This window comes from Meles meles, chromosome 8 (genome assembly GCF_922984935.1).
Source record: "Meles meles chromosome 8, mMelMel3.1 paternal haplotype, whole genome shotgun sequence".
In the NCBI taxonomy this organism is placed as follows: domain Eukaryota; kingdom Metazoa; phylum Chordata; class Mammalia; order Carnivora; family Mustelidae; genus Meles; species Meles meles.
The window spans coordinates 47,996,197-48,024,119 of record NC_060073.1 but is presented as its reverse complement, the minus strand read 5'-3'; the positions used below and the strand labels follow the sequence as shown (position 1 = coordinate 48,024,119).

Below are 27,923 nucleotides of genomic sequence, written 5' to 3'. Positions count from 1 at the left end.
GCAGGGATTCATTTTTTTCTGCATCTGACCTTCCCAGAATCCTCTTTCCCAAAATCTAAGTCTTCTCTGAGCACACAGGGTGTTTCTGGAGGCTGGTGATGTATGTAGTGGAAGAGCCAGGGGTTCAGGGCCGGACCGCCAGGTATGAGTCCCCTGTAAGCCTGGGGAATCTGATTCAGTGACCCCATTGCTCTGAGCTTCAGTTTCTTCTGTGGGATGGCAGAGTCCCCTCCCAGGACTGTTGTGGGCTTTAGAGGAGCCAACACCAGTAATGCACGTAAACTCCAGCACAGTGCCTGGGACACAGAGGGTCCTCAGCAACCTGAAACTTCACTCCTAACTTTGTCCTTTGCTAAATGAAGTCACACCATCGAAAGTCCTCTCCGTGTACGATAGCCATCCATTTGTCCATCCCAGAAGGCGCCAGCACAATAGAAAAAGACTTCCTGAACAGCCACAGGCAGAGCCGGCTAGAGAGATGTGCGCTTTGCTGAGCTGATCATAAATCTGAATGAAATAATTATGTATTCAAGAGCAATTCAGTGAGAAGATGCCTCATCTGCCTTGATGGGCTTTTCAATTACTCATTTTTAGTACTGCATTATACCATTCTCTGGCAATAATTATTAAACATTTCAACTGGATTGCCATAGAAAACTTAAAAGGCTGATTTATTTCCTAGGCACTAGACTACCTAGTATAATGTCCCCCAATTAGATGGTTCTGTTTGTTTAAACCTATTTATCAGAGTGATTTTCTAGCATTGAGTCAAAACTGGCACAGGCTCCCTGAGTGGAAGATGAGGGGACAATGAGTTAGAGCCAGTGGATACAAGCACTAGCCTTGGGGTCCTGGGGGATGTGAGCCCAGGCTCCCCACTTCCTAGGCCCAGCTTCTGAATTCACAGGCTTACTGGGATGATGATGTGAAGTAGTGGCTATGAAATGTTAGCAACAACGTAGAGGATGGACTCAGTAAATGTAGATGTTATTGCTATGGCTGTACACTGTGGGTAACCCTGGATTTCCTGCTTATTCACACGTGTGTCAATCACCTGCTAGGCTCTGGGCACTAAGGGTCTGCCAGAGCCCATTCTCTGATGTCTCCAGTTATTGGGCACCTAGCCCTCCCAGGCACCTTGGAGATCTTCCCTTATCAGCACTACACTGCTAGTGACACAGATCAGGACACCGAGACCCGGAGATCAGTTTTTTCAAGGTCATTCAGTTACTAAGACAAATCAGACCCAGGTCTTCCTGGTTGGCAAGCCCAAACCTCATACTCTCTCTGCCATCCCATGCTGTGTCTCAGGACTCTGGGAGGCATATTTCACTTGGTTTGAAGGAGGAATCTTCCTTCTCTTCCCGGTTCTCCTAAAGGAGATGCCTCGTCTCTTACTGGACATTACCTACCCCTAGTAAATTACTAGTTCTCCCCAAGTCCATTGCTGCCTGTCTTAGCATCTCCCAAGTTCTTTTTTTTTTTTTTAAACCAAGGGCTGTACTGTAGATAGAGTGATCAGGCAATGACCCCAAAACAGACGTGCGCGCGCGCACACACACACACACACACACACACCAGCGCCACTGAAGCTTGTCCACTGTACTTGAAGTTCCCAAGCCAAGCTGGATAGAGGTACAGGCCAGCTGCATTGGTGCCAGGGTAACAGTCTATAAGAATCCCTAAAACATCACTGGAAATGTAATGAGATGTGAGAAAATGGGCTTTCCCAGAATTATAGAGAGTAAGCATGCGATGAGAATGATAGTAATGATATTTATTATTATACACAGTACACCATAGTGATCATATACACAGGGATAGCTTCCTGCCAGGAATATCTCTAACTATTTTACATATATTAATTCATTTAAACCCTTCCAGCCTATTGAGGTCAGGACTATTGTTATCTCCCACTTTACAGATAGGAAGACTCCTTCTGGAAAGGTTAAGGAATTTGCCAGAGTCACACCACTAATAAACAGGCTGTTGGGCTCTTTCCCACGCCCTTCACCATTGCCTCCGGCGTAGGAGGCAAACTCCCAAGAGTGTTTAAGTGACCAGAGATGGTGTCTAGGCTGCCTTCCAGGCTTCCAAGTAGCCAGGTGACGTTTGCAAGTTCAGGGCCAGGAGCTGAACTGCTCAGAGCAATAAAGAGGGAACGTCTGCTGAGCCAGCAGTCTTCCTGCCTCCTCCTACACAACACTCATCGTCTCCTCCCAAGGAATGTTGGGCAAATATTTAGAGAATATCCTTTTGAAAGGAGGCCAGATTATTAGTCTGCTCAGGACATCCACGTGTCCTGGTCCAGCCCAGCACCCAAGCCTGGCCTGCTGTGTTTGCTCTCAAAATGTGAAACAGCCCACATAATAGGGAGGGTTAATCTGCTCTTCCGTGGGGAACACCATACATCAGTTCTCAATACTCAGCTTCCGTGGATCAGGGGCCATGTGCCCAGGACAAGGTGACAGAGGGGCCACCTGCAATGCTCATGGTCATCTCTGCCTTGCTCCTCCCCCAGGTCCTCACACGTCCTCAGGTCTGAGAAGTGGTGTGCACACCCCAGCAAAGAGAAGATAGAGCAGAAAGGGTAAAGGAGATGAATAAAATGAAAACAAGAATCTGTTGGAAGAGATGCTAGTGCGGAAAAGGATGATAGTAACTGGTGAGAGGATATAGCTAGGCACGGAGAGATGAGGGTCTTGGTAGGGACAGAGGGCAAGATTTGGACCTAAATCGTCACAGCCCCGAGGAGGGACCATCTGAAGCTTCCCTGCACAGTGCAGCTAATCCAGACATTCAGATGCCGTTTCTGATGTGTCTACAAAAACCTGCAAACGTGGGAGCTTCTAGGACAAATGGAAAAAACAAGACACAGCATTATACACACAATTCAAACACACCTATCTGCAGATTTCAAAACAGCAAGAGAGAAAAGTCTAGAAGGAAACAAACAGACCAAAATAGCTGAAACAGCAGGACTTTCCTCGCCTTTACTTTTCTGTCTTTGTAAACTTTTCTAAAATGTATTTACGCCTTAGAGCAATACAGGCAAAATCCTTCTTTAGTTTTTAAAAATCTGTACTGAAAGCTCTTTCATACATGACAAAGCAGCTCTCTTTCCTTCCATGACTTTTGCACTAAAAATAATAAAAATAAAAATAATAATAATAATAATACACGTGGGAAACTAGAAAGTGGTGATTTAATGACCGGGATTATTTTCTTTGGATTCTCACTCAAGTTTTACTTAAGTAGTTCAAAATCCCTTCCTGGAAAGACCCATTAATAAAAACTGACATTAATTTCACTCCCAGAAAAATTGAAAATATGAAATTTAGCCATAAGGGATGATCATAATAGCCTAAAAATGTTAAGCAACAAAATGTTCAGTGCTCTGAGGTTTTTTAAGTAAAATATGGAGAGTCCATACCATAGGCTGCTATGTAGTCATAGAAAATTTTATTGAGAGATATACTGAGTAGAAAAGAAAGTTGTTCATGATGTGCTATTGAGTGAAAAAGCAGGTCACAAGACAGTAACTATCGTATTTTCTAAAATCCCATATATGTGTGTATATATATGTATAACCTGAAAAGATACACATCAAAAGGTTAATAATAACTCTGTTGGGGGTAGTAGAATTACACGTAGTACTTGTTTCATAATGTTTACTTCTCTATGTGTTCTGATTTTCCTACACTGAACAAATATCTCTTATGTAGTCATAATAAAAAGTTTAGATCTGCTTTACCTCTTCAGGATGTCCTCCTCCTGTGTTAATATGATTAGGCAGCATAAGCTGTTGGGGGAGCATTTCCCTCCAGCTACAAAATACTGAGTGCTTGTTATGGGTATTGAATGCTTTGTAAATACAACCTCATTTATTCTTTATGGCAGTCAAGCAAGATGGGTTTTATTATCCGCATTTTTCAGATGGGAAAACAGACTTGTAGAGGTCAAGTGACTTAGCCAAAGTCATCCAACTGGAAATTGGCAGAGTCAAGATGTAATCCAAATCTACTTGACTGAAACGTTCATGCACTTTCCATCTACCATACTACTTTGCACAAATATCCATGAAAACATATTTATGAGATGATGCCAAAGGACATATTTTCCTTCATTCAGCCTAACCCAGCCCATGCGTTATTGTTGCCTGCACTCTCGGATGCAGTAATCCCTATTTAGATATTCTACTACCCTCTCCCTCAGACTCCGCTCACCCACTACCAAGATCAATAAGGACTTGAGGACCGCATGCTTAAGCAGCCACTCTTCCCAATTGAGGGTTATCACATCACTATCCCTGAGAGGCATCCTTAGTTGTGGTGCCCTGCGTTGACTATTGGGCTCCTGAGTTGTTCTCCTACTCCCATCTCACATCCCCCTAGGAGAAGTCCCTTCTTAAACTAAGGTTCAGGTTTCCAAACCTACCCTTTCCTGCCAGCTCTGCTCTAAAACCATGTTCATGGGGCCAGTTTCCTGTTGTGGGTGCCATTCCAAGTTCTCGTTCCAATTATCTGACTTATCCTTGGTTCTCATGTGGGAACTGGAGCTTCAACCCTGACCACCAGCCCTCACCTCTATGCCTGAGGCTCTGCTTCTTGAAGGCAAATGTCCAAGATGCCACCTACCTGAATTTCTGGATAGTAATTCTCCCAGATCTCCAACTGCCATGGTCCACCCACTTCTTAGAATGCCTGAGACTCCATCTGGGGCCTTGACACTGTTGAGGTTAATCTCTTGAGGCTTCTTTCTGTCAGACCAGAAAGAGTAAGACAACATACCAGGACAGGACCCAGATCAGAGCTGAGGAGAAGGATCAAGATTAGATTTAAGAAAGAAGTATTGTGTATTTGAGTCTGAAAAGAAAGCAAGGCCACAAATATGATGAGACAGGAGTAGATACCCGAATGGTAAAGATGGGTCCCGAAGCAGCTTTCAAAATGGTATGGCATGTGATTCAGGACTACGAGTGTGAGCAATGAAAAGTTTTAGAACCTCTCACAGGCATCCTGATGAGGTAGTCTAGAAAACCCCTAGTATTGAAAAGGTCTATTCATGACCAGATGCCCAACCAGTTCTCTTAACTACAGGTTGCCAAGCATTCTGGAAATTAAACCTTGTCCCCCTGTTTGAACCTGGATTTGTCTTACATGCCTATCACACTTGGCTGGATGGGGACTGGCCACAGGTCCCTTGAGCTCTCTCTAGAAGGGAGTCAAGCAGCCCACTTTAGCAGCAAATCTCTCCCAAGTGACTTTAAACTTAAACTTAGCCTCAAATAGTTTATTTTAGCCTATATATATATATTTTATATATATTATATATTATAATATATATATTATATATATATTATAATATAAATATATATATATATATTTTTAAAGTAAAACAACTGGGGTTTCTGGGTGGCTGAATTGGTTAAGATTCCAACTCTTTTTTTTTTTTTTTAAAGATTGTATTTATTTGACAGACAGAGATCAGAAGCAGGCAGAGAGGTAGGCAGAGAAAGGAGGAAGCAGGCTCCCTGCTGAGCAGAGAGCCCCTCTCTCTCTCTGCCTGCTTCTCTGCCTACTTGTGATCTCTGTCTGTCAAATAAATAATAATAAAAAAAATAAAATAATACATCATCACTGTAGAAAATTTAGAAAAAACAAAAACATAGAAAGGAAATAAAAATCACCCATAATACTACTACCAGACCCAAACGCCTGTTGTAATATGTCTTAATTTTCTGGTCTGGGATGCTCAGAAAAGAAATCACAGATTGCAATGAGTGGTGAACACTTTATTTAGTCAGATTAGTTGATGGCTAACATGGTGGCTCTACTCAGACCACAAGAAGGGTGGAGGTTTTGGGAGATGGGGCAAGGTACAAGAGCAGGTTTTGATAGAATCAAAGCTTCTTGGAAGAAGCTAATGTTTTCTGAAAAGCAAACGACTTTGGGAGCATTCTCTGAATTGGAGGAAACAACTCCTTCTGTTCAATGTCTAATTACCATCTGGCAACTGAGGTTGTGGATAAACAATCATATTTACCTGAGGTGGCTTCAATGTCTTGGAAAACATTCTTTGTTTCAGTACTGGGCCAAGGGTCTTGGTGTTACCCCAGCCTGGGATCTTCATCAGAGGCAACTAGAAGGAGCACAGGTTTTGGCTTCAGACCGTGCTAGGTCATAATGGATCACCCCGAGCTTCATTTCCTCACCTATAAAATGGAGATAATTACTCCCATGAAGGATTCAATGATGTGACCATGCTAAGTAACTGACACATAGAAAATGTTAATTCAACATTAATTACTTTTGGCTTTACTGATATAGTCATCTAGGACCTCCCAAAGATTGTAAATGTTTAGGGTTGAAAGTTCCAAAAGTTGGGATGCCTGGGTGGCTCAGTCGGTTAAGTGTCTGCCTTCAGCTCAGGTCATGATCCCAAGGTGGTGGGATCGAGTCCCACATTGGGCTTCTTGCTCAGCAGGGAGCCTGCTTTTCCCTCTGCCTGATGCTCCCCATGCTTGTGCACTCTCTCTCTCTCTCTCTCTCTCTTTGACATAAATAAATCTTTTAAAAAGAAAGTTCCAAAAGTTCTCTGTGAGTCCCAGTAAAGGGGGTTCTCACTGGAAGCCAAGTGCACAGGTCTAAGAAAATCACAATTGTTTGGAAATCCACGCTCACAACAATAAAGCTGCATAAGGGAAACTAAGTGCCCTCTAAGAAAATCTCAAGCAAAGTACTATTTACATTTACCAAGTACTTATTTGCATGTTGGAATGGGATATTTAGTTGTGGGCTGGTCCAACGTATGTGGTTCTGTGGGACTAAGCTTGACTAGAGAGAAACTTCTTACCTAACATGAGGGAATGACACTATTAGGACAGCCTGTGGCATAGGAAAAGAACACAGAGATTAGAGCCAGGTACGACTCAAACCCTGGCTATGCCCCTGTCAGACTTGGACAGTTTATTTAACCCATCGATGTCACAGTTGTTTCTTGAAGGATAGGCTTATAAGTTTTGGGGGGAAGTGGAAACAGTATATGTAAAGTCCTTGGCCAATATATTCTCAAAAATGGTAGCTATTGTTATTATAATTAAGGCTATTAATTACCATCTAGTAAAACAAGGTCCAAAGTCAGAAGGAAGTCCAGGGAGTTGTCTAAGAGAGCTAAGGCAGATATTACAGCCCAGACACAGAGCTGGGAATCTCACAACCAAAGGGAGGAGGCAAGTACACCAAGTTCTTCAGCATGCAACTATTATGGAACAGGCTCTGTGCTAAGTACTGGGGAAACAATGAGAAAAAAACTAAGAGACATGGTGCCTGCCCTCATGTGGTTACACGTTATTAGAGAAACAGACATTCATCAAGGAATCAAACAAATATATGTAAAATTAAAAAATAAAGTGTCTGAAAGGAGAGAGGTGGGTCGTATGAGAACATATAAGGAAGAAATTGCCATAGTGAAAGAAAACAGGGAAGGCTTTTCAATGAAAACGATGAGTGAGCTGAGGTGAAATAAAGGAAGGAGGGGAAGGAGGAGAGGGGAGAAGGAGGCATGAAAGGAACAGGGAAGACGGAGGAAGGGAAAAGATGGGAGGGAAAAAGGAAATAGGAATTAGTCAGTCTTTGGCAAGAGAAAACACAAGTCCAAAGTAGCCAAGTACAAAAAACAAAGAGGCACAGTATGAGGTTAGAGAAGTAGGAAGGTAGATTCAACTCTATTAAGGATTTCAGTCTTGATTCTAGGAGTGAAAATATGTAAATTATTCTAAGGAGGGAGATATTACAATTAAATTTGTGTTTTTAAAAGATCACTTTGGGGGCGCCTGGGTGGCTCAGTGGTTTAAGCCACTGCCTTCGGCTCAGGTCATGATCTCAGGGTCCTGGGATCGAGTCCCGCATCGGGCTCTCTGCTCAGCAGGGAGTCTGCTTCCCTCTCACTCTGCCTGCCTCTCTGCCTACTTGTGATCTCTCTCTGTCAAATAAATAAACAAAATCTAAAAAAAAAAATAAAAGATCACTTTGGCTGGCCATATAGAGAACAAGCTGGAGAAAGGCAAGAGAGAATGTACAAAGGCTAGTTGGAATAACTTTATTTTAGTTCAGATTAAAAATGATGTAGCTCAGTCTGGATAGTAGTAGGGATGGTAGTAGGAATTCAAGAGATACTTGGAAGGTAAAATGGGTAGCATTTGGATATGAAGGATAGAGGGTAGGAAGAGCCAAAGAGGACACCTAGTATTTCTGACTTGTACAACTGAAGTAGGGCAAGGCTAGGGGGAACATAGTTAAGTCAGTTGCTGATGAGGTAGTTTGAGGTGGTTTTGATCCAAGAGGAAATGCAGATAGAAGATAGAAGGTCAGAGATATATGTCTGGAGACTGAATCAGAGAAATGACCAAGACTGGAAATACAAATTTGTGAACCATCCACACATAAGTAGTAATTAAAGCCAGTTGAATAAGATCACCTGAAGAGAGAGACTAAAGTAAGAATTAGAGAGGGTTTAGGACTAATCTTGAGCAATTACAGATTCAAAGGCCAGTAGAAGAGGATGAGCAGTCAAAGAAAGAAAGTGGAGAAAGAGTAGATAAGAAAGTGGACGCAAAGAGGAGGGCAGGAAGGAGCCATGGCACTAAAGTCAAGCAGGGAGAGAGTGTTTTGAGAAGAAAGGCTGCAGAGGATTTACTGGATTAAGCATTGCAGAAGGCACCGATGGTCTTAGCTAGAGCTGTCTAGGTACCATGATGTTCCCAAAACCCCTGGGATTAAGTTGAGAAGGAGTGGGAGCTGAAATGAAGACAGTAAGCATGGCCAGCTCCTTCAAGTCATTTGATTGTGATGAACAGGAGAGAGAACATCTCTTCTTGGGGAGGGTTGGAGGGATAACTCAGGGTCACTTAATTTTTAAACTGGAGAGACCCAAATATGCTTAACAATTATGCTTAACAGGCTAATGGGAATGATTCCACTGGGACAAAAGTTGAATCTGGCAGGGAGAAAGTCATCCTTAGAGTCAGGAAGAAGTAATGAGAACAAATCAGAAGTGTAAGAAAAATGAGGTTCCTTTATTATAACAGCAAAGAGGAGGACAGAGCAGATGCAAATGAGAGATTGAGGTACTATACATCTAATGACTTCGATTTCTTCTGTAAAGACACAAGATAAAACAATAAGTGAAAAGGAGAGATAAAAGTTGGAGGTTTGGGGAGAGTCTAGAAGATCTGAAGTCATCATTGTCAAGAAAGGGAAAGTAAAATAACAAATAGGAAGTATTTGGCCAGAATCTAACCTGCTGAGATCTTAATCAGATACACACAACAGTGTAGCAGGGCAGACTCAAGACTAGAAGCCAGTTAACATAGAAGACAACTGGCCTTATCATGGAGTGAGTACTTTATCTAAGTTGGGATTTCATCATATCAGGAAGATAAAATGACAGAGGTAAGGGAGTTTTTAGAGTTTATATACTATATATGTAAAAATAAAGACCTATAAATAGATAATACCATGGTGATAAGAAGAGCAAGGAAAGGGAACTTGCCCTTCTAGAGATTAAAATACAGTGCCATGGGCAGGGGATGGGTAGGAGACTAGAATAGAAAGTCCGGGACTAAACGTGAGTGTTTGGGAACCTGATAAATGACTAGGTTGAATATATGCCCCATTTGCCTGGGAAAGTCTCAGTTTTGCCTGTTATCCCCGAACAGTGATTAATGACAGCCTTTTTATCCTTGTTTAGACAATAAATTATGTTGTAATTCTATATATGACAGAGGTGGCATCACAAAAAAGTGGGGGAAAGATGAATTAAGTAGCGTAAAAATAACTCACAGTGTGAACTTCTGGTGTCCTAGCCCACGTGTAAGAAGTGGAAGTCAACACTGCATTCTAATGGCAAGTAAAAAGCTAAGCAAACTGAAAATTCAATAGCTCCTAGATCCATCAGAGAAGTAAGTCCACAGGGCAAACCACTGCCCCCAATATTGGGGAGACAGGAGGACACAGAGGATCACAACTCACCAAAGCAGAAATCTCCACATGCCAACATAGGAAAACCTCAACTATAATTGCTAGATTAATATTAGAGACTCAGTGTGGACAATTCTGTGATAAAAACTCCAGAGGCACCCAATCATTGGGTTGCAGATGGGGGACAAAATTTTTGAGCTTTACCTCCAGGAATTCGATTAGATTCTCAAAGTGAGTATCAGAGAAAAACTATGTTGTGCTCCTGGCAGCGGGAGGAGAAAAGAAACCATCTATGAATACACCAAAGCATTCTTTTCTTAAAAGGACTTGCCCTCAGGAGAAACTATTTTACCAGAGCCTAACCTGCTGAGGTTTTATCAGAGCCTAATCTATTGGGGGGAAGAGAAATACTCAACACCAGTTGCTCTTGCTTTCCATGTGGTGGAAGGAAAATACACAACTGCAGACATTTCAGCCATCCAGTACCATCTAAGGCGAAGGAGGGTGGTCATGGGGATGGCTGAGAAGCCTAAATGAGGTTCACAGTCCAGGGGCACAAGTCACCAACCAACAGACTGAGATCTGATCATAGCACTAGAGAACACATCCCCTCCCCAAGAACTTTCCACCACATTACTAAAGGACGATTTATTTTAATTCCTTTTAGCCAGTACATCATGTCCACCTTTCAGCAAAAAATTAAAAGGCATACTAAGAGGCAAGAAACAGAATTTGGAAAGAGAGAAAGCATAAGAAGCAGGCATGGCAGAGATGTTGGAATTAAGATTGGGGATTTAAAGCAAAGTGATTACTATGCTAAAGGAGCTAATAGATAAAGTAGACAGCATGCAAGAACAGATGGGCAATGTAAGAAGAGAGACAGACACCCTAAGGGGGAAAAGAAAAAACCAAACAAATGCTAGAGATCAGAAACCTTGTCAAAAATGAAGATTGTCGGGGTGCCTGGGTGGCTCAGTGGGTTAAAGCCTCTGCCTTCAGCTCGGGTCATGATCCCAGGGTCTTGGGATCGAGCCCCACATTGGGTTTTCTGCTCAGTAGGGAGGCTGCTTTCTCCTATCTCTCTCTGCCTACTTGTGATCTCTTATCTATCAACTAAATAAATAAAATCTTTTTAAAAAATGAAGATTATCTTTGATGAACTTATTAGTAGACTGGACACAGCTGAGGATCTCTGAGCTTAAGGAACTATCAACAAAAACCTCTAAAACTGAAAAGCAAAGAGGACAAAGACTGAAAAAAAAACCAGAACAGAATATCCATGGACTGTGGGACAGCTATAAAAGATGTAATATATGCATAGTGTGAATACCAGGAGAAGAGAGAAAGGAACAGAAGAAATATTTGAAACAATGGGGACTGAGAATGTCCCCAAATTAATATCAAACACCAAACCACAAATTCAGGAAGCTCAGAGAATGCCAAGAAGGATAAATATCCAAAAAAAACTGCATCTAAGCATATCATTTCTAAGCTAAAGAAAATCAAAGGTAAAGAAAAAAATCCTGAAAGAAGCCAGAGCGGGGGGGGAAATTCTTACCTACATAGGAATAAAGATAAGAATTATATTAACTTATCCTCAGAAACCATACAAATAAGAAGAAAGTAGAGTGAAATATTTAATGTGTTGAGAGAAACAAAACACTGAGAATTCTGTACCCTGTAAAGTTATTCTTCAAATGTGAAGGAGAAATAAAGACTTTTTCAAACAAATCAAAATTGAGGGAATTTGTTGTCAGTAGATCTGTCTTGCAAGAAATGTTTTTAAAGTTCTTTATAGAAAAGAAAAATAATATAAGTCAGAAACTTGGATCCCCATAAAGAAAAGAAGAACATCAAAGAAAGAATAAGTGAAGGAATAATAAAAAATTTTATTTTTCTTATTAATTGATCTAATAGGTAATAGTTTTTCTAAATAATAACAGCAACAATTCATTCAATTATATATGTTTATGCCTACATACATACTTATGAATAAGTAAAATGAATGACAACAAAAATACAAAGGAATGGAGGAAGGAGCTAGGAATATTTGGGTATTATAAGGTGACTGAACTATCTGTAAAGCAGTATAATGTTATTTGAAAATAGGCTTGAGCTAGTTGTAAACATATACTGTGAACTCTAGGGTAACCACAGAAAGGAAAATAAAAAAGGAAATATAATTGATTTGCAGAGAAAATAAACTCATATAAAAATGGGCAAAGACAAAAATGAAAAGGTAAACAAATAGAAAACAAGTATGGCATATTAATCCAGCTATATCAGTAATCACCTTAAATATTAATAGTCTAAATATGACAACTAAAAGATTATCAGAGTGAATCAAAAACAAGACCCTGATATGTTGACTACAAGAAACCCACTTTAAATATAAAGGCACATGTGGAGGTCTGGGTGGCTCAGTGGGTTAAAGCCTCTGCCTTCGGCTCAGGTCATGATCTCAGAGTTCTGGGATTGAGCCCTGCATTGGGCTCTCTGCTCAGCAGGGAGCCTGCTTCCCCCCTCTCTCTCTCTGCCTGCCTCTCTGCCTACTTGTGGTCTCTGTCCATCAAATAAATAAATAAAATCTTTAAAAAAATATAAAGGCACATGTAATTAAAAGCAGAATGAAAGGTACACAATGCAAACACAAATTGTAAGAAAGCAAGTGTAGCTATATTAATATCAGACAAAGCAGACTTCAGAGCAAGGAATTTTATCAAGAACAAGAGGAGCATTACATAATGATAAAGGGGTCAGTGTTCTAAGAAGACATAATAATCCTTAATTCTAAGCACCTAACAGCAGAGCATCAAAAATATGTGAAGTAGAAACTGATAGAACTACAAGGAGAAACAGATGAACCCACTGTCATGGTTGGAGACGTCAGCACCTCTCTTATTACATACGGACAGACCCACCAGTCAGAAAATCAGTAAGGCCATAGTTGGACTCAACAGTACTATCTATAAAGTGGTTATAATTGACATCTACAGACTACTTCATCTAATAATAGCAGATTACACATTCTTCTTAAGCTCACATGAAACATTCACCAAGATATACCACCTTCTGGGCCATAAAACACACCTTAACAAATTTAAAAGAACAGAAATCATATAATGTTTGCTCTCAGACTCCAGTGAAATTAAACTAGAAATTAATAACAGAAAGATAGCTGGAAAATCCCCATTAACAACACATTTCTAACCAACACATGGGTCAAGGAAGAAATTTCAAAAGAACTTTAAAAATATTTTAAACTAAATGAAAATGAAAATATAACTTTAAAATTTGTGGAATGCAACAAAAGCAATGCTTAAGGGAAATTTATAGCATTGAATGTATATATTAGAAAAGAAAAAGATATAAAAGCAATGATCTCAGCTTCCTCCCTAGAAAAAGAAAAGAAAATTACATCCAAAGTAAACAGAGAAAAAGAAGTAATGAAAATGAGAGAAGAAATCAATGAACCAACAAAACCAAAAGATCGGCTCTTTGAAAAGATCAAAAAAATTGATAAGCACCCAGCCGAGCTAACTAAAAAAGAGAGAGAAAACAAAAACTGCTAATATCATAAATGGAAGAAGGAACATTATTATGGATCCAGTGGACACTAAAGGAATAATAGAGGTCTATTATGAACAATTCTGTGCCCACATATTTGATAACCTACATGAAACGGACCAATTCCTTGAGAGACACAATCTGTCAAGACTTAAATAAGAATAGACTGTATCTGACTCTGAATAGGCCTATACCTATTAAAGAATTGAATCAATGATTAGTGCTCTCCCAAAACAGAAAGTACCAGACCCAGATGGGTTCACTGATGAATTCTACCAAACGTTTAATGAAGAAATCATGCCAACACTCTACTTTCTCACTCAGTCTATTTTGCCTGTGTCACCCTAACACCAAAACCAAAGACTGCACAAAAGGAAAACTGCCGACTCCTATTTCTCATGAATACAGATCCTAATTTCCTCAACAACATGTCAGCAAATCAAATCCAACAGTGTACAGGAAGAATAGATACACTAACCAAGTGGAATTTATCCCAGGTAATGCAAGGCTGGTTCAAAATTTGAATATCAATTAACATAATCCATCATTTCAACAGACTAAAGAAGAAAAATGTGATCATTATCAATAGATGTGGAAAAAGCATTTGGCAAAACCCAGCACCCATTCATGATAAAAACCCTCAACAAACTAGGAATAGAGAGGAACATCTTAACTTGATAAAGAGCATCTACAAAGAAAACCTGTCCCTAATAGCATACTTCCTGGTAAGAAACTTGAAGCTTTCTCTGTAAGATCAAGAACAAGGCAAGGATATCCCCTCTCACCACTACTTTCAGCATTGTACTGGAAATTCTAGATAATGCAATAAGACAAGAAAAGGAAATCAAAGGTATACAGATTGGGAAGGAAGAAATAAAACTCTTTTCTCAGATGACATGATTGTCTACATAGGAAAATCTGAAAGAATCAATAAAAAACCTCCTGGAACTAAAAAGCAATTATAATAAAAGATTACTGGTTGTCAGGGGTTGGTGGGAGGGAAGGATGAACAGGTAGAGCACCAAGGATTTTTTTTTTTTTTAGATTTTATTTATTTATTTGACAGAGATTACAAGTAGGCAGGGAGGCAGGCAGAGAGAGAGAGAGGAGGAAGCAGGCTCCCTGCTGAGCAGAGAGCCCGATGTGGGGCTCCATCCCAGGACCCTGAGATCACGACCTGAGCCGAAGGCAGAGGCTTTAACCCACTGAGCCACCTAGGTGCCCCTTAAGGCAGTGAAACTATTCGATATAATACCATAAAATCTCAGTGGTGAATGCACGTTATTAATCATTTGTCAAAACCCATGAATAAACAGCACCAGGAGTGAACCCTCATGTATACTCTGGACTTTGGGTGCTGGGGATGGGTCAGTGTGGGTTCATCAGTTGTAATGTACCAGTCAGGTGCTGGACATTGATAATAGGGAAAGTTGTTCATGTGTGGGGACAGGGAATCTATGGAAACTCCACATTTTCTGCTCAATTTTGGTGTAAACCTAAACTGCTCTTAAAAAATTAAGTTTAGTTATTTTTTTTTAAAGCAGCTCACAGTGTGGAGAAAATGGAATTGGAACCCTACTCCACTGTATTGAAAAATAAACTCTAAATGGGTTGAAGACTTATATGTGGAAGGTAAAATTACAAAGCTAATGGTTAAAAAAACAAAAAACAAAACCAAAAACCGGAAAATATCTTTGCGGTCTGGTTTCTAGGCAAGACCAAAAAAGTGCAAGTCATAGGAGAGAAATTGGTGAATCTGACTAGATGAAAGTTATTTCTGTTCAGTGAAGAATTCCAAAAGTAAGATGAACCTCTGGGGGAACCTCCCACTACATGGTTTATATTACTGAGAAGCTCTCATGTGGGTTCGCAAGTAGAGCAGCATGAAGAGCTTCATTGCAGCAATGTTTGTGGAGGTAAAGATCTGGAAGTCAGCTGACTGCACGTCACTGGGGGAATGGACTGGTGCAGTAGAACGGTAGGCCACAGTCAGAAGCAATGAATTACATTCACATATAGTAACTTCGACATACAGGTACCCCCACTTCTTGAAAGTTCATGTTATGCCACTTTGCTTGTATGGAAGACATATACTAGTACCTGTTTTCACCACCTGAAAGAAATCCAAGGAGGATTTTCACTTCTATGAAAAAGGCAAAAAATGCAAATAGCACTCAGCTTTTGTTTTACAGTGAGCCAAACAGCAAGGGAGATACGGCCAAGCTCCTTCCCCAGAAACTACAATGCATCAAGCCCCGTATAGCCTTGAACTGTGTCTGGGAGCATCTGTGTTTTATCTTGATTTATTTTGTGCATCTGTTAGCAAGATGTGTCCTAAGGTATGAGAAAAGCCTGAGAGAGGTTATTTTTGGGGTCTGGGAACACTTAAAAAAATTTTCCATATAAATTAATGGTAATTGCTTCTTCAGTTGATACCATTCCAGCTTACAAAAGATTTCATAGGTATGCTGTACTTTCAGATAGTGGGGGAAACCTGTATCTTAAAAACGTAGGATTAAGTGAAAGAAACATTAAAATACAAAACAGGGGCACCTGGGTGACTCAGTGGGTTAAAGCCTCTGCCTTCAGCTCAGGTCTTGATCCCACGGTCCTGGGTTCAAGACCCTCTCTGCTTAGCAGGGAGCCTGCTTCCTCCTCTCTCTCAGCCTTCTTCTCTGCCTACTTGTGATCTCCATCTGTCAAATAAATAAAAATAAAATCTTAAAAAAAATACAAAACAATTCTATGTAACTTCAAGTAAGTTACATATATATGTATATGTATATATATACGCACACATAATATGTAATACATATACATATTTTGTATATATATTATGTATTATATAAACATTTGTATGTTTATGTATATACACACACACTCAGAAGGGCATATACAAGTGGAAGTAGGCTAAAGAATATTGAGATACAAACTATATAAAGAAGATTGCTTTTGCTTCGTCCCGGGATATAAATATATGATGAACTAAGGAGTTTGAGTGACTTCATCGTTTTTTTGTTTTTTTTTTTAACCTGCTATCCTAAAAGAAATATGAATTTTTAAAAGTAAAATAAATACAATATGGATATCATCATCTTATTAAATTGTATTTGAAGATTAAATGAGTGAGTCAGATAAATCACTTAGCTTAATGCCTAGCACATACTAAACACTCAATAAATGTTATGTTATTGTTATTAGCACTACTCACGACACAGCAAATACCAATCAATTGAAGTTGGCACTTGGATTTAGATGATTCCCCCCAAGAGATCCTTCCAGGTCTAATAGTCTGTGATAATACTAGAAGGATAGGCAAGTTCTGGCAGCATTTCAGGGGAAATGCTGAACCAGTCTTGGGGACTGGAATGGCTACCAGATTTTTCGCAGTGTCCGCAGAAAGCTTGATGGTTAACTTGGGAGAACTCTGACACAGTGCACAAACTCGGGAGATAGAGACTGCCAAGGAAATAGTGCCGTGAAGCTGGGATAGAGTTTATGTACTTTGGTGGACTTCCTCCAAAGGGGTGTTTTCTTTCAGCATTTCGATTTCAAGTTATAAAACTGTAGCTGAATTGCAAATTTTAGCTATTTAGAGAGTGTTGGCTTTGGATTATCCCCTCCCCCTCCTCTTCCTTCACCTCTTCCTCCTCCCCTGAAGCTAGGCGCCATTATGATAGTGGAATAAGCAAGACCATCACCTAGTGACCTGTTCCTCAAAGTGCTGACACCAGATCCTGGTCTCAGAGAGCAGAGCACAGGTGCCAAATCGTTGCCCTCATGTTAATTCAACAAGCGTTGAGTGGAACTCTATGCCAGGACTATTCTGGTGTCAGGGGATATAGGGCTGCTAACACAAAACAACAGGTTTAAAAATAAAATTGAGGAAGTGTCAACTTGGAAACTTAAGAGCCTTCCCAGAGTGACGTTGCATTTTAATGTGTTTACTTTCCACAGATCATAGATGAAGAAGAAACACAGTTTATGAGTAACTGCCCCGTGGCGGTCACGGAAAGCACCCCACGGAGGAGGACACGGATTCAGGTGTTCTGGATAGCGCCCCCAGCAGGAACAGGCTGTGTGATTCTCAAGTAAGTGAACCAGGGGTCCGTGGAACACTTCACTCTCCCTCCCTGTGGTCTGTCGCAGACTTCATGGTGGGGTTGCAGAAGGAAAAGTGGCTTTGTTGGGGCATCAGATGAGTGGCATCATCTCTCTCCCCAGAGTTATGTTAACTCTGAAATGGGGTCAAAGTCCATCACTAATGCAATGCTGTAAAAAGAATCATTTGCCCAAATCTCTATTTTTAGAGATTTCAGTGATTCTCAAATTCAGTGATTCTCTTGGCCATGCTCCAGCTTCTAGAGATATTGATACTAGGGCTGGCTAAGAAAAATTACAAATCGGGTAAGGATGCTCTCTGACTTCCTCCATCTGGAATTTAACACCACTATCCTTAAATTGTGCTAGGCTGACCGGGGACCCAAGTGTAACCTCCTTAGTCTCTGGCCCTGCTTTATGGTCTTATTTTCTTCCTCCTGTCCTCAAACTCCCTTTGTTAAGTTACAATACATGAAAGAGATATTAACTTGGGGCACATGGGTGGTTTAATCGCTTAAGTGTCCGACTCTTGGTTTGGGCTCACGTCATGATCTTGGGGTCCTGAGATCAAGTCCCACATTGCTCTGCTCTCAGCTCAGAGACTGCTTGAAATTCTCTGTTTCTCTCTCTGTCTGCCCCTCCACCCACTTGTGTGTACACATTCTCTATCTCTCTAATAAAAAAAATTTTTTTAAAGAGGTGTTAACCCGCTCATAGTTTTCCTGTGTAAGGTAGCATTATCTCAGACCTGTGCCTCCAAAATGGCATGCCATAGGATGATGTTTGGGGAGATGTAAATAGGTGGGCAGGAAACCAATTTCTGCAGTTAAATAAGTTTGGAAAACGCTGTAAACTCTATCCCCTTCTTGCAGAGTCACAACTTATTAGCTGATTCAAGGTTTTATGAAGTCCTGCTCAAATGAAATGTGTTTAAATTGGTTTCACCAGCATTTCCCAAATTATTTGACCCCTTTTTCTCCTGAGACGTATTAACATTCACCAGTTTGGGAAATGTAGCCATAACCTATTTTAAATAGATTTAAAGACCCCATAGAGGGATATTGGGAATTTTAAGATTTCAGACAGGCAAATCGTCATAGGTAGATGGACAAGGCTCCATCTCAGCATCCATCTCAGGCTCCATCTCAGCATCCAAGAAGCCATTTTCCCATGAAGATAAGGGGCTGGGACCTTCCCAATCATCTTTCTCTTATTTGAGTCCCCTGGGACCTTATTTTATATATTTGCACCTCCAGCAGGTGGACATTTCTACAGTCTTAGAACTGTGACTAACTCCAGCCCGGCTCTGGGGAGGGGCTAGTAAGGAAGCATTCCAACAAGGCAGTCTAGTCCCTGCAGCTTCTGGACGCAGCTGTGCCTGGCTTATGGGAAAAAGAAAAAAAAAAAAAAAAAAAAGCCCATAGAGGTCTCTGGAAGCCTCTGTCTATTATCCAGGCCCAGCCCTGTCTTTGTCTAGCCTCCCTTTGTTGCCATCTGTCCATATATCCCTCATTTCTTGGTTCGATGCAAGCTGAACGGGCTTACTCAGATTCCTTGGGAAGATTGTCTCTTGGCATCAGTCTGTATCAGTGAATTAAAAAAAAAAAAAAGAATTAGCAGTAGAACTTTCAAAAATGAAACCTTCTGTATAAACCCAGTACATAACATGTATCTAGCATTTAGTTAAAATACAGGAGAAGGCCCCTGGAAATAAAGGCCCCCAAAATGAGAATACACGGGGGCTATTTATCGAGTGCTGACTGTATAGCTAGGGAGTCAGCTGCCACCACTAGCATCTGGCAGGGACTCCCAAGACCAGAGAAGAGTGGGAAAGCTTTATAGGGGAGAAAAGGGCCGACTGCAGGTATGTTCTGATTGGAGGGTAGGGTATTAGCTTGGGGAGGCGGGAAGCAGGATAACTAAAAGTGGAACGTCTTATGTGATTGGTTTGGAGAGTATGTTTGGCTTTCCATTGTTAGTCCTGAGTTGGAAATAGAGGAGGCAGTGGGGGCAAAAAATTCAAGGAGCTGGTGGTCATTGACAAGTCCTTAATGTTCTGGGCTGACATTATAGGGGTGCATCGTTTCCAGGCTGATTGCTGCCAGATTTGGGGGTCAGAGTTCTATTGTTGTGGTCACATGTGGCCTGCCTTTTGTCCATTGGTGTTTCCGGTGTCTCAGCCTAGAGACCAGGTTCCCAGCGTGACTTTCTGGTACCCACACTCTGGCCCCAGGCTGCCCGGTCACTCGGCAGACTCACTCCGCAGAGCCTGGGGCTCTGAAGAAGAAAGTTGGAAAATGTTAGATTTATGTGGTGAGTCTTCCTGCTCTGAAAATCCTGATCCGGCTGGCCCAGAGCTCTGGTTTTCTTTGACTTACTGTTCTCACAAACCAGAAGTGTTTGATCTTCCTGGCAGAAGCCAGAAAGGCATCTCTTGTTTACCCGTTAACAATGAACATATGTGAACATATGTTTATCCATTAACAATGGACAAGTGTGGCTTGTTCAGTCGCTTGTTCTTTCAGCAAATGTAACTGAGCTTCTTTGTGCACAGACATGCAGGATATATAGACAACCCACATGTATTCTTGGCCCTCGAGGTTCCAACGGCCAAATGGAAGAGAGAGAAAAAGTCAGCCAGTACTTTCTCTGTACCGGGAACTCGGCAGGCACATCTAGCAGGGTTTTGTTTGTTGTGGTTTTTTTTTAAGATTTTATTTATTTATTTGACAGAGAGCACAGTAGGCAGAGAGGCAGGCAGAGAGAGAGGGGAAGCAGGCTCCCTGCTGAGCAGAGAGCTTGATGCGGGGCTCGATGCAGGACTCCATCCCAAGACCCTGAGATCATGACCTGAGCCGAAGGCAGAGGCTTAACCCACTGAGCCACCCAGGCGCCCCAACATCTAGCAGGTTTTAACAGACTTAATCATCCTAACTACTTCTATTTTACAGAGGATATCCTGGGGAAATTAGGCTAATTTCTTGAGTCACATATCCGTTTAACTCCAAAGTCCTGTGTTCTTCTTTTCTTTTGTTGTGTTTTTCCCATTTGTTTTTGTTTCATTTTGTTATGTTTTTTGAGAAGGTATGGTGGGGGGACAAAGATATCCAGCACAGATGGGAAATGAAAACCTACTTCTGTTTCTCAGAATGGCTAGTTGGTTATCCCACATCCGTTTATTGAATGTTTCTCCTTTCCCCAGTTGCTTGAAATGCTACTTCATCTGTTCTGCAGGTCTTTTTATCTATTCCTGCACAAAACCCACACCATTTTATAGCACAATTTTATTTTGTATTTTGATAGCAAGTCATCGCCCATTAATCTTCTGGTTCAAAATGTTCATGACCATTCAGGCAGATTCATAGTTCCAGACGAATCATAGAATAAGTTTGTTGTAGTTTAATAAAACGTATATTGGGATTTTGAATGGGGTTGCATTGAATTAATAGTTTAGTGTGGGAAATGTCAGCATCCCTACAATATTTTTCCCCAGTCAGAAATATGGAATATCCCCTATTTATTCAGGTCTTTTATTCCTTCAGTAAAGTACTGTGATTTTTCTTCATTGAGATTGCACATTCTTGTCTGGCTTTTCCCTCTTAGGGTGTTTTATAGTTTTAGTGCTTTGGGGAATGGGCTCCTGTTTTGTTCCTGTTATACATTCTAATTATTGATTGCTTGTGTTTAGGAAAGCCATTGATTCTTATTTTCTGAGTTTGAATTTGGACACTGTTGAACTCACTTGATAGTTCTAATGGCTTGTTCATTCATTCTTTTGGGAAATTATGAATAAGTATCCCTTGTGTTTCCTTTTCATGTTTTAGTTTATTATCTGTCACCTCTAGTAGACCATTAAATGGTGGTGTTCCTGCTCATTCTTGATTTTAATGGAGATTCTATGATATTTTACTTTCTAAGTATAACATGAAGTACAGGTTTCAAACTGATGCTTTAATCCAGTTAAGAAGGACTCTTTTGGGGCGCCTGGGTGGCTCAGCGGGTTAAAGCCTCTGCCTTCGGCTCAGGTCATGATCCCAGGGTCCTGGGATCGAGCCCCGCATCGGGCTCTCTGCTTGGCTGGGAGCCTGCTTCCTCCTCTCTCTCTCTCTGCCTGCCTCTCTGCCTACTTGTAATCTCTATCTGTCAAATAAATAAATCTTTAAAAAAAAAAAAAAGAAGGACTCTTTTTTTTTTTTTTTTTTTTTTTTTTAAGAGAAGCGGGAGATGTGGGATTTTAAGAGAGTGGGATGTGGGAGAGGGAGACAGAGATTGTTAAGCAGATTCCATGTCCAGAATGGACACGGGACATGGGAATCCTGAGATCATGACCTGAGCCGAAATCAAGAATTGGACACTTACTTGACTGAGCCACCCAAGTGCCCCAAGAAAGACTCTTGATCTAGCTGAGAAAGTTTCCTTCTTTTCACATAGAAGGCAGCATCTGGGGAACTGGCCAACCAGTATTCCCCATGTACCTGCCATGTGCCCAGAGCTTGGGAAAGACACAAGATAAACAATGATCCTGACTTCCAAGGTATTTTCGATCTGGTTGCGGTAAAAATAAAAATATGCACGCAAAGGTTAGCAAGCCCAAGACAAGCATGGCCTAGGGACAAATTAAATGTGGTTAGTCAGAAACCAGATGAGTGAGGAATGGAAAAATGGGAGCACCAGAGTTTCTCGGAAAGTTAGTGTATCATGAAGGCTGTCGTAGGGTTTGGATAAATGCACAGAAGGACGAGGTTATTCCAGGTGACAGGGGTCGATCTAGGGGAACTGAGGTGAGAAGAAGCATGGCAGCCCCGGGGAGACAGACTCTGTGAGATTAGAAGGTCTTTGGGGGCTGAAATCCGTTGCTAAGTCCTGGAGGTCTTCTGGTGTCAAGATGAAGAGATTGAATTTGATTCAAGAGGAACCAGGGAACCATTAGTGGTTATTAAACAGTGGACTGACATGCTGGGAGGAAAGTTCATTAAAAAGGTAGGAAGGACACTTAAATCTGGCAGCCAGGCTCAGGGCAGATGAAAGGGGAGATGCCGGCATTCTTGCAGAACCCTCACTTGCAAAAAGGAGCATTTGTGTTGCGGTGTTTGGGTACTATTCCTGGTTGAATAAGGTGCGGAGTCTGCTGAATGTCTGTGGGTGACAGCTGTGAAGGCTGCTTGGTTAGTTGTGTTCCTTTGCCCAGGAGGGCAGGCGGGGAAGCACATAGCAATTACGACTTTCCTTTTGGCGAAAACCTGACACCATTTCCATTTTCTGTTTGGATGCAAAGATTTGAACATTTCTAAATTACAGGCTTTCCAGGCAGACTTCCTTATAGCCTTCTCCCTATAAATGAATGACGCAGCACTTAACGTTGCCCCAGCATGTTACATGGCTGCCAGAATGCTGTAAACAGGATGGCAAAGTCGCAACCGAGGGACAGAAAGGGCCCCTGTGGATAGAATGGCTGTGTACAGACCCCACGGGGGGAAATCTCGTCTCCTTAAATCTGATGAACGTTTTGTCCCCTGAAGTGATCCTCTCTTTTCTTATATTTATTACCTTTATTACCTACATTTATTACTAGGTTTCTTACACCCATTCTTAACTTTCTTTTTTTTTTTTTTTAAGATTTTTTTTTATTTATTTATCAGAGAGAGATCACAAGTAGGCAGAGAGGCAGGCAGAGAGAGTGAGAGGGAAGCAGGCTCCCTTCAGAGCAGAGAGCCTGACGTGGGACTGGATCCCAGGACCCTGAGATCATGACCTGAGCCGAAGGCAGCGGCTTAAACCACTGAGCCACCCAGGCGCCCCCATTCTTAACTTTCTGGGAGGGTCTGAGATGTGGGTCCTCTAGTTCCTGAGAAGGTAGTCACTTGGTGAACCGATTGGGAAATTCCACCTTATGAAACAGGGGCTGGTACGGGGTCCAGGGAGTACCAAGAGCCTAGCCCTGTTCTAGGGGCATTACAAATACTTAGGTGATCCTCACAGCCACCCTCTGAAGCAGATACTAGAGAGGACACTGAGGTGCATAGGAGAGAGGAAGTGATTTGCCCAAGGTCACAGGGTACGTGACAGAGCTGGGATTTAAACAGATCTGATCAGATATCCAGATCTGATTTCCAATACGATCTGCATTCTACCATCGCAGATCTGTGCTCCTGGGTCAGGTTCAACTCTGACTTCACTCTCTCTCCCTACACTGTTAGTTGCCAGATCTGTCTCTTCTGGGCTCACACTTGCTTCCTATTCATGGCCTCATCCACAGACACTTCTTGCCCCAGTATTACAAGAACCACCTCTTTGCTCACTCTGGTTCCTTGCCCTCTGCTCCTGCCACTGGGGGAAGACTTCCTGTCCCCATGCGCAGCTGAGGCACACCCAACCTCTCAAAGCTGAACAGGGCTCCCCGTCACCTTCAAGATAAAGTCTAAAATTTTAATCAGAGCATTTAAGTCTCCCCATGTCCTTTACCAGAGTCCCTGACCAGCGTCTTCTTGCCCTGAATCCCTCCATGAACGCTGTGCTCCAGCCAGGCCCATCTGCTCGTTCTCTTGGTAACATTTAGTGAGTGCCTCCTGGGTGTAGGCACTGAGGGCTCAGAGGCTGGCTGAGGTTGTCACACACAAAACAGATCAGGTGCATGGTCTTTCATCTGCAATTTGGAAATCCAAGAGACTCTAACATCCAAACGATTTTTTTTTAACTCATTAAGGACCCCGACCTGCTCTGAACTGACTTGAAGTTGTTCATGGTCTTTTAGTGTAAGTAATCATGTGCGGAGGCTGCCCCAGACCCTGATAGGAAATATTACAAAATATATGGAATTTGCATTGCATTGTCTTTCTGAAATCCAAAAATATTCTGAATTCTTTTTTTTTTAAGATTTTATTTATTTATTTATTTGACACAGAGAGAGAGAGAGATCACAAGTAGGCAGAGAGGCAGGCAGAGAGAAAGAGAGAGGTAAGCAGGCTCCCTGCCGAGCAGAGAGCAGAGAGTCCGATGTGGGACTCGATTCCAGGACCCTGAGATCATGACCTGAGCCGAAGGCAGTGGCTTAACCCACTGAGCCATCCAGGCGCCCCCAAAATATTCTGAATTCTTAAATGCACCTGGCCTTGGGGGTATCAGGTAAGGAAGATTTGCCCTGTGGATACAGTCCCAGATGGGAAGTTTGGTAATAACAAGTATCACTCCCAAGGGTACAAAGGAGGTAGCCCTGTGGGCAGGACTGGGTTGTACATAAATGTTTAAAAGAAGCAACACATTTCTTGCCCAATTCCATCACCTGTTCCCAGCTGCAGCTGCTACAAGATCTGAGAACTTATTCAGTGTTGCCCGTTGCCAAAAAATACAGTTAGCGTGGTGTCCAAGGCCCTTCGTGACTTGTTTTAGTCACCTGGAAAGCCTCATGTCTAGGTGCTGAGACTGAGTCTCAAGAGGGGAATCAATTTTACTCTTCTTTGTGGCTCTGGTGCAAGGGTTGGCAAATCCAGCCCACTGCCTGTTTTCGTGAATAAAGATTTATTGGAATACAGCCACATTCATTCATTTATGTATTGTTTAGGGCTGCTTTCATGCTATAGCAACAGAATTGAGATGTTGCCACTGTAAAATGGTTTTTCTCTGGCACGTTCTAGAAAATGCTCTAATGCGTACCCCAGTGCTAAATCCTTTTCCAGGTTCTCTGAAAAAAAGCTGGGTTTTTTGTTTTGTTTTTTTCAGAGACAAAGGCTTGTATTCAGGTAGTTTATTTGGGAGGTAATCCCAAGGAGCAGGGGAAGGGGGTGGTAGGGAGGGCAGGATTGAGTAAAGTGTTATTAACTTGCCCATCACTGTAGGCAACTGGTGCTTGATCCCACTGGAACCTTTTGAGAACCCTTATGACACATGTCTCAGAACAGTGTGCCCAGGAATAGAGGGGGAGGCCATTATCCATTGGCTTCCATCCTCCATTGATCAAGATTGACCCCACAAACATGAACTCGGGTCTTCTGGGTTGCAGCGCATGTGAGTGTCCGACATATTCTGAACTCAGGCTGTAGCATCAGCAAAGCCCAGGGACAGGAAGCAAAAGCGCCCCATGTGGACGAAGTGTGCATCCTGCAGTTGCGGTAGGGCAGAGCTGGTCAGGGCTACCCCGGTGACTGGGGTCAGAGCTGGGATGGGAGGTTGAGAGGAGGTGGGTGTTCAGAGGTGCCCGATGCATCAGTAGTGTGCCTGACGGCACGAGTAGCTCATATTCCCCACCAAGCACTGGGCTACGTACACTGTGTGCCTTCTCTCACTTAATTCCTGCAAAAGTCTCTGGGGTCTTCTCTCTTTTCTCTGTAGGGTTTTCTGATTTTGTTGCTGAGAAAAATTAAGGTTTAGAGAGTTCGTATTCAGGGTAATAAAGCAGCTGGGACTTAAACCCACTTCCACCTGATGCCAAAACCTTTCTTGTTAACGAAACACCACTGAACTACCCTGACTGAGCTCAACCAACCCCCACCTACCCTCCGCCTCTCGCCTCAGCTGGGCTGTGAGGTCTGTGAGTTCAGAGCCCCTTCTGTAAACCAGGAGGTAGGGGACTCTCTGTTGGGGGGTTGGAGGCGGGGGTTGTGGGGGGGAAATGTTGTTTCTGGAGGGAGGAAACTAATTGCCATTTGGCAAATGGAAACAAACTCTGCACCTGGCAAGGGAAAGGCTTATTCGTGGGAAGAGAGGCTGGGTATTAAGGAGGAATTAGGGAGCACTCATAATACTTTGTAACTTCATAGAGCTCACCAAACCTTTTTATCTTAGAAGGAAATAACAGAGGAAGCCCACATGAGATGACTGTATGATTTAGAGGAAGCTGGCAGCATTAGGAGGACCTGGGGTGCAGCTTCCCCCACAATTTTTCTGGTGTGAGGTATTGAGAAGAACTGCCACATCTTTGTTATAAGTCGGGGGGCTCTCCCACAGGCCAGCCGGGGCATCAGTAGGACCAACAGGGGAGGAAGCCAGGAGTGGCCAGAACGGAGCTGGGAACCCCCGAGCCTATTGAAGTGGCTGGTCCTGGAACAGCACTCGGAAAGACAGAGGCGATGACTAAAAGGGCAACATGTGCTCGGCTTAGGAAGACTTCGATGCCCAAAGACCTACCATCTATCGGGTAGAATCCAGATGCCAGGATTTCCTGGGAGGCCAGCAGTGGTGCGGTTCCAGGAGAGCGGTCCAATGGCAGCAGTCAGATTCAGCAGCTGGAGTGCCAGGTGCAGGATCCAGCCGCCTGGGGGGAACTGGCAAGCATTAAACAGGAAGAGTAGGCTACAGAGAAACTCCAGGCACAGCAGTAGACTGACATTCAGATGGAACCCTGAAGCCCTGCTCTACGGATGGCGCCAACATTGCGAGGGGATGGGGGTGTACACAGCCCGTCCCCGTGGCGCACCAGGGCCCCACGTCTCCCACAGCAAGACAGCTTCCAGTCCTCCCCCACTGATGGAGCAGGAGCTGTGATACCTTCCTTGACCCTGCCAGGGTGGGGTCAATGCATGAGGTTTTCACATTTTTTTTAAATGTGAAATTTAAATTTCACATTTGTCCACCGCAAAAATGTGGACTTTTTTTTTAAAAGCTAAAATTCAGTTCAGGTAACGTGAAATTAACCATTTTGAAGGCATCCGTTCCGTGGCATCTAGTACATTCACACTGTTGTACAGCCATGCCCTCCATCTAGTTCCAAAACATTTCCATCGCTCTGGAATAAACCCCCCTCCCCATTAAGCACTCTCTCCCCATTTTCCTGCCTATGGCCCCTGGCAACCACCAATCTGCATTTGTCTATGGATTCACCTATCGATCAGATAAATGGAATCATACAATAGGCACCTCCTGCATCTGGCTTTTTTCACGGAGCTTAGTGTTTTTGAGCTTGATCCATATTGTAGCCAAGTATTGGTACTCCTTCCTTCATATATCTGAGTGGTATTCCATTATCTGTCTATACCACAATTTATTTATCCCCGTGGGCACTTTTGACACAGAATAATCAAAGGATCAAACTAGAAACGTTTGGGCAACGGTGAGAAAATTCCCCGTGGTATCACACCTACCTATACTTAGTCTATTTTTTTAAACTGGGCGGTAGACACGAGAGATGTGTTGCTCCACTCCTGAGCCACACCCCATCCCTGAGAAGGACAAAGATAACTCGGGGACAAGGGTAGAAAAGGACAAAGAATTGGTTCCACATCTACTTTGGCTTTCAGGGTCATGAAGTATGAAACAAGTTAGCATCTTCTACCCCATCAGCAA

The 27,923-nt window shown here is 42.3% G+C and overlaps 1 protein-coding gene across 3 annotated transcripts in view; it reads left to right on the top strand.

The window, feature by feature from the left end:
- SPON1 (spondin 1) overlaps nucleotides 1–27,923 on the top strand; it is a 256,397-nt gene that overhangs the window by 54,580 nt on the left and 173,894 nt on the right. For all 3 annotated transcript variants that reach the window (XM_046015735.1, XM_046015734.1, XM_046015737.1), the window contains one exon: nucleotides 17,505–17,638. In XM_046015735.1, coding sequence (XP_045871691.1) covers nucleotides 17,505–17,638 — 134 coding nt within the window. The remainder of the gene's footprint in view (nucleotides 1–17,504; nucleotides 17,639–27,923) is intronic.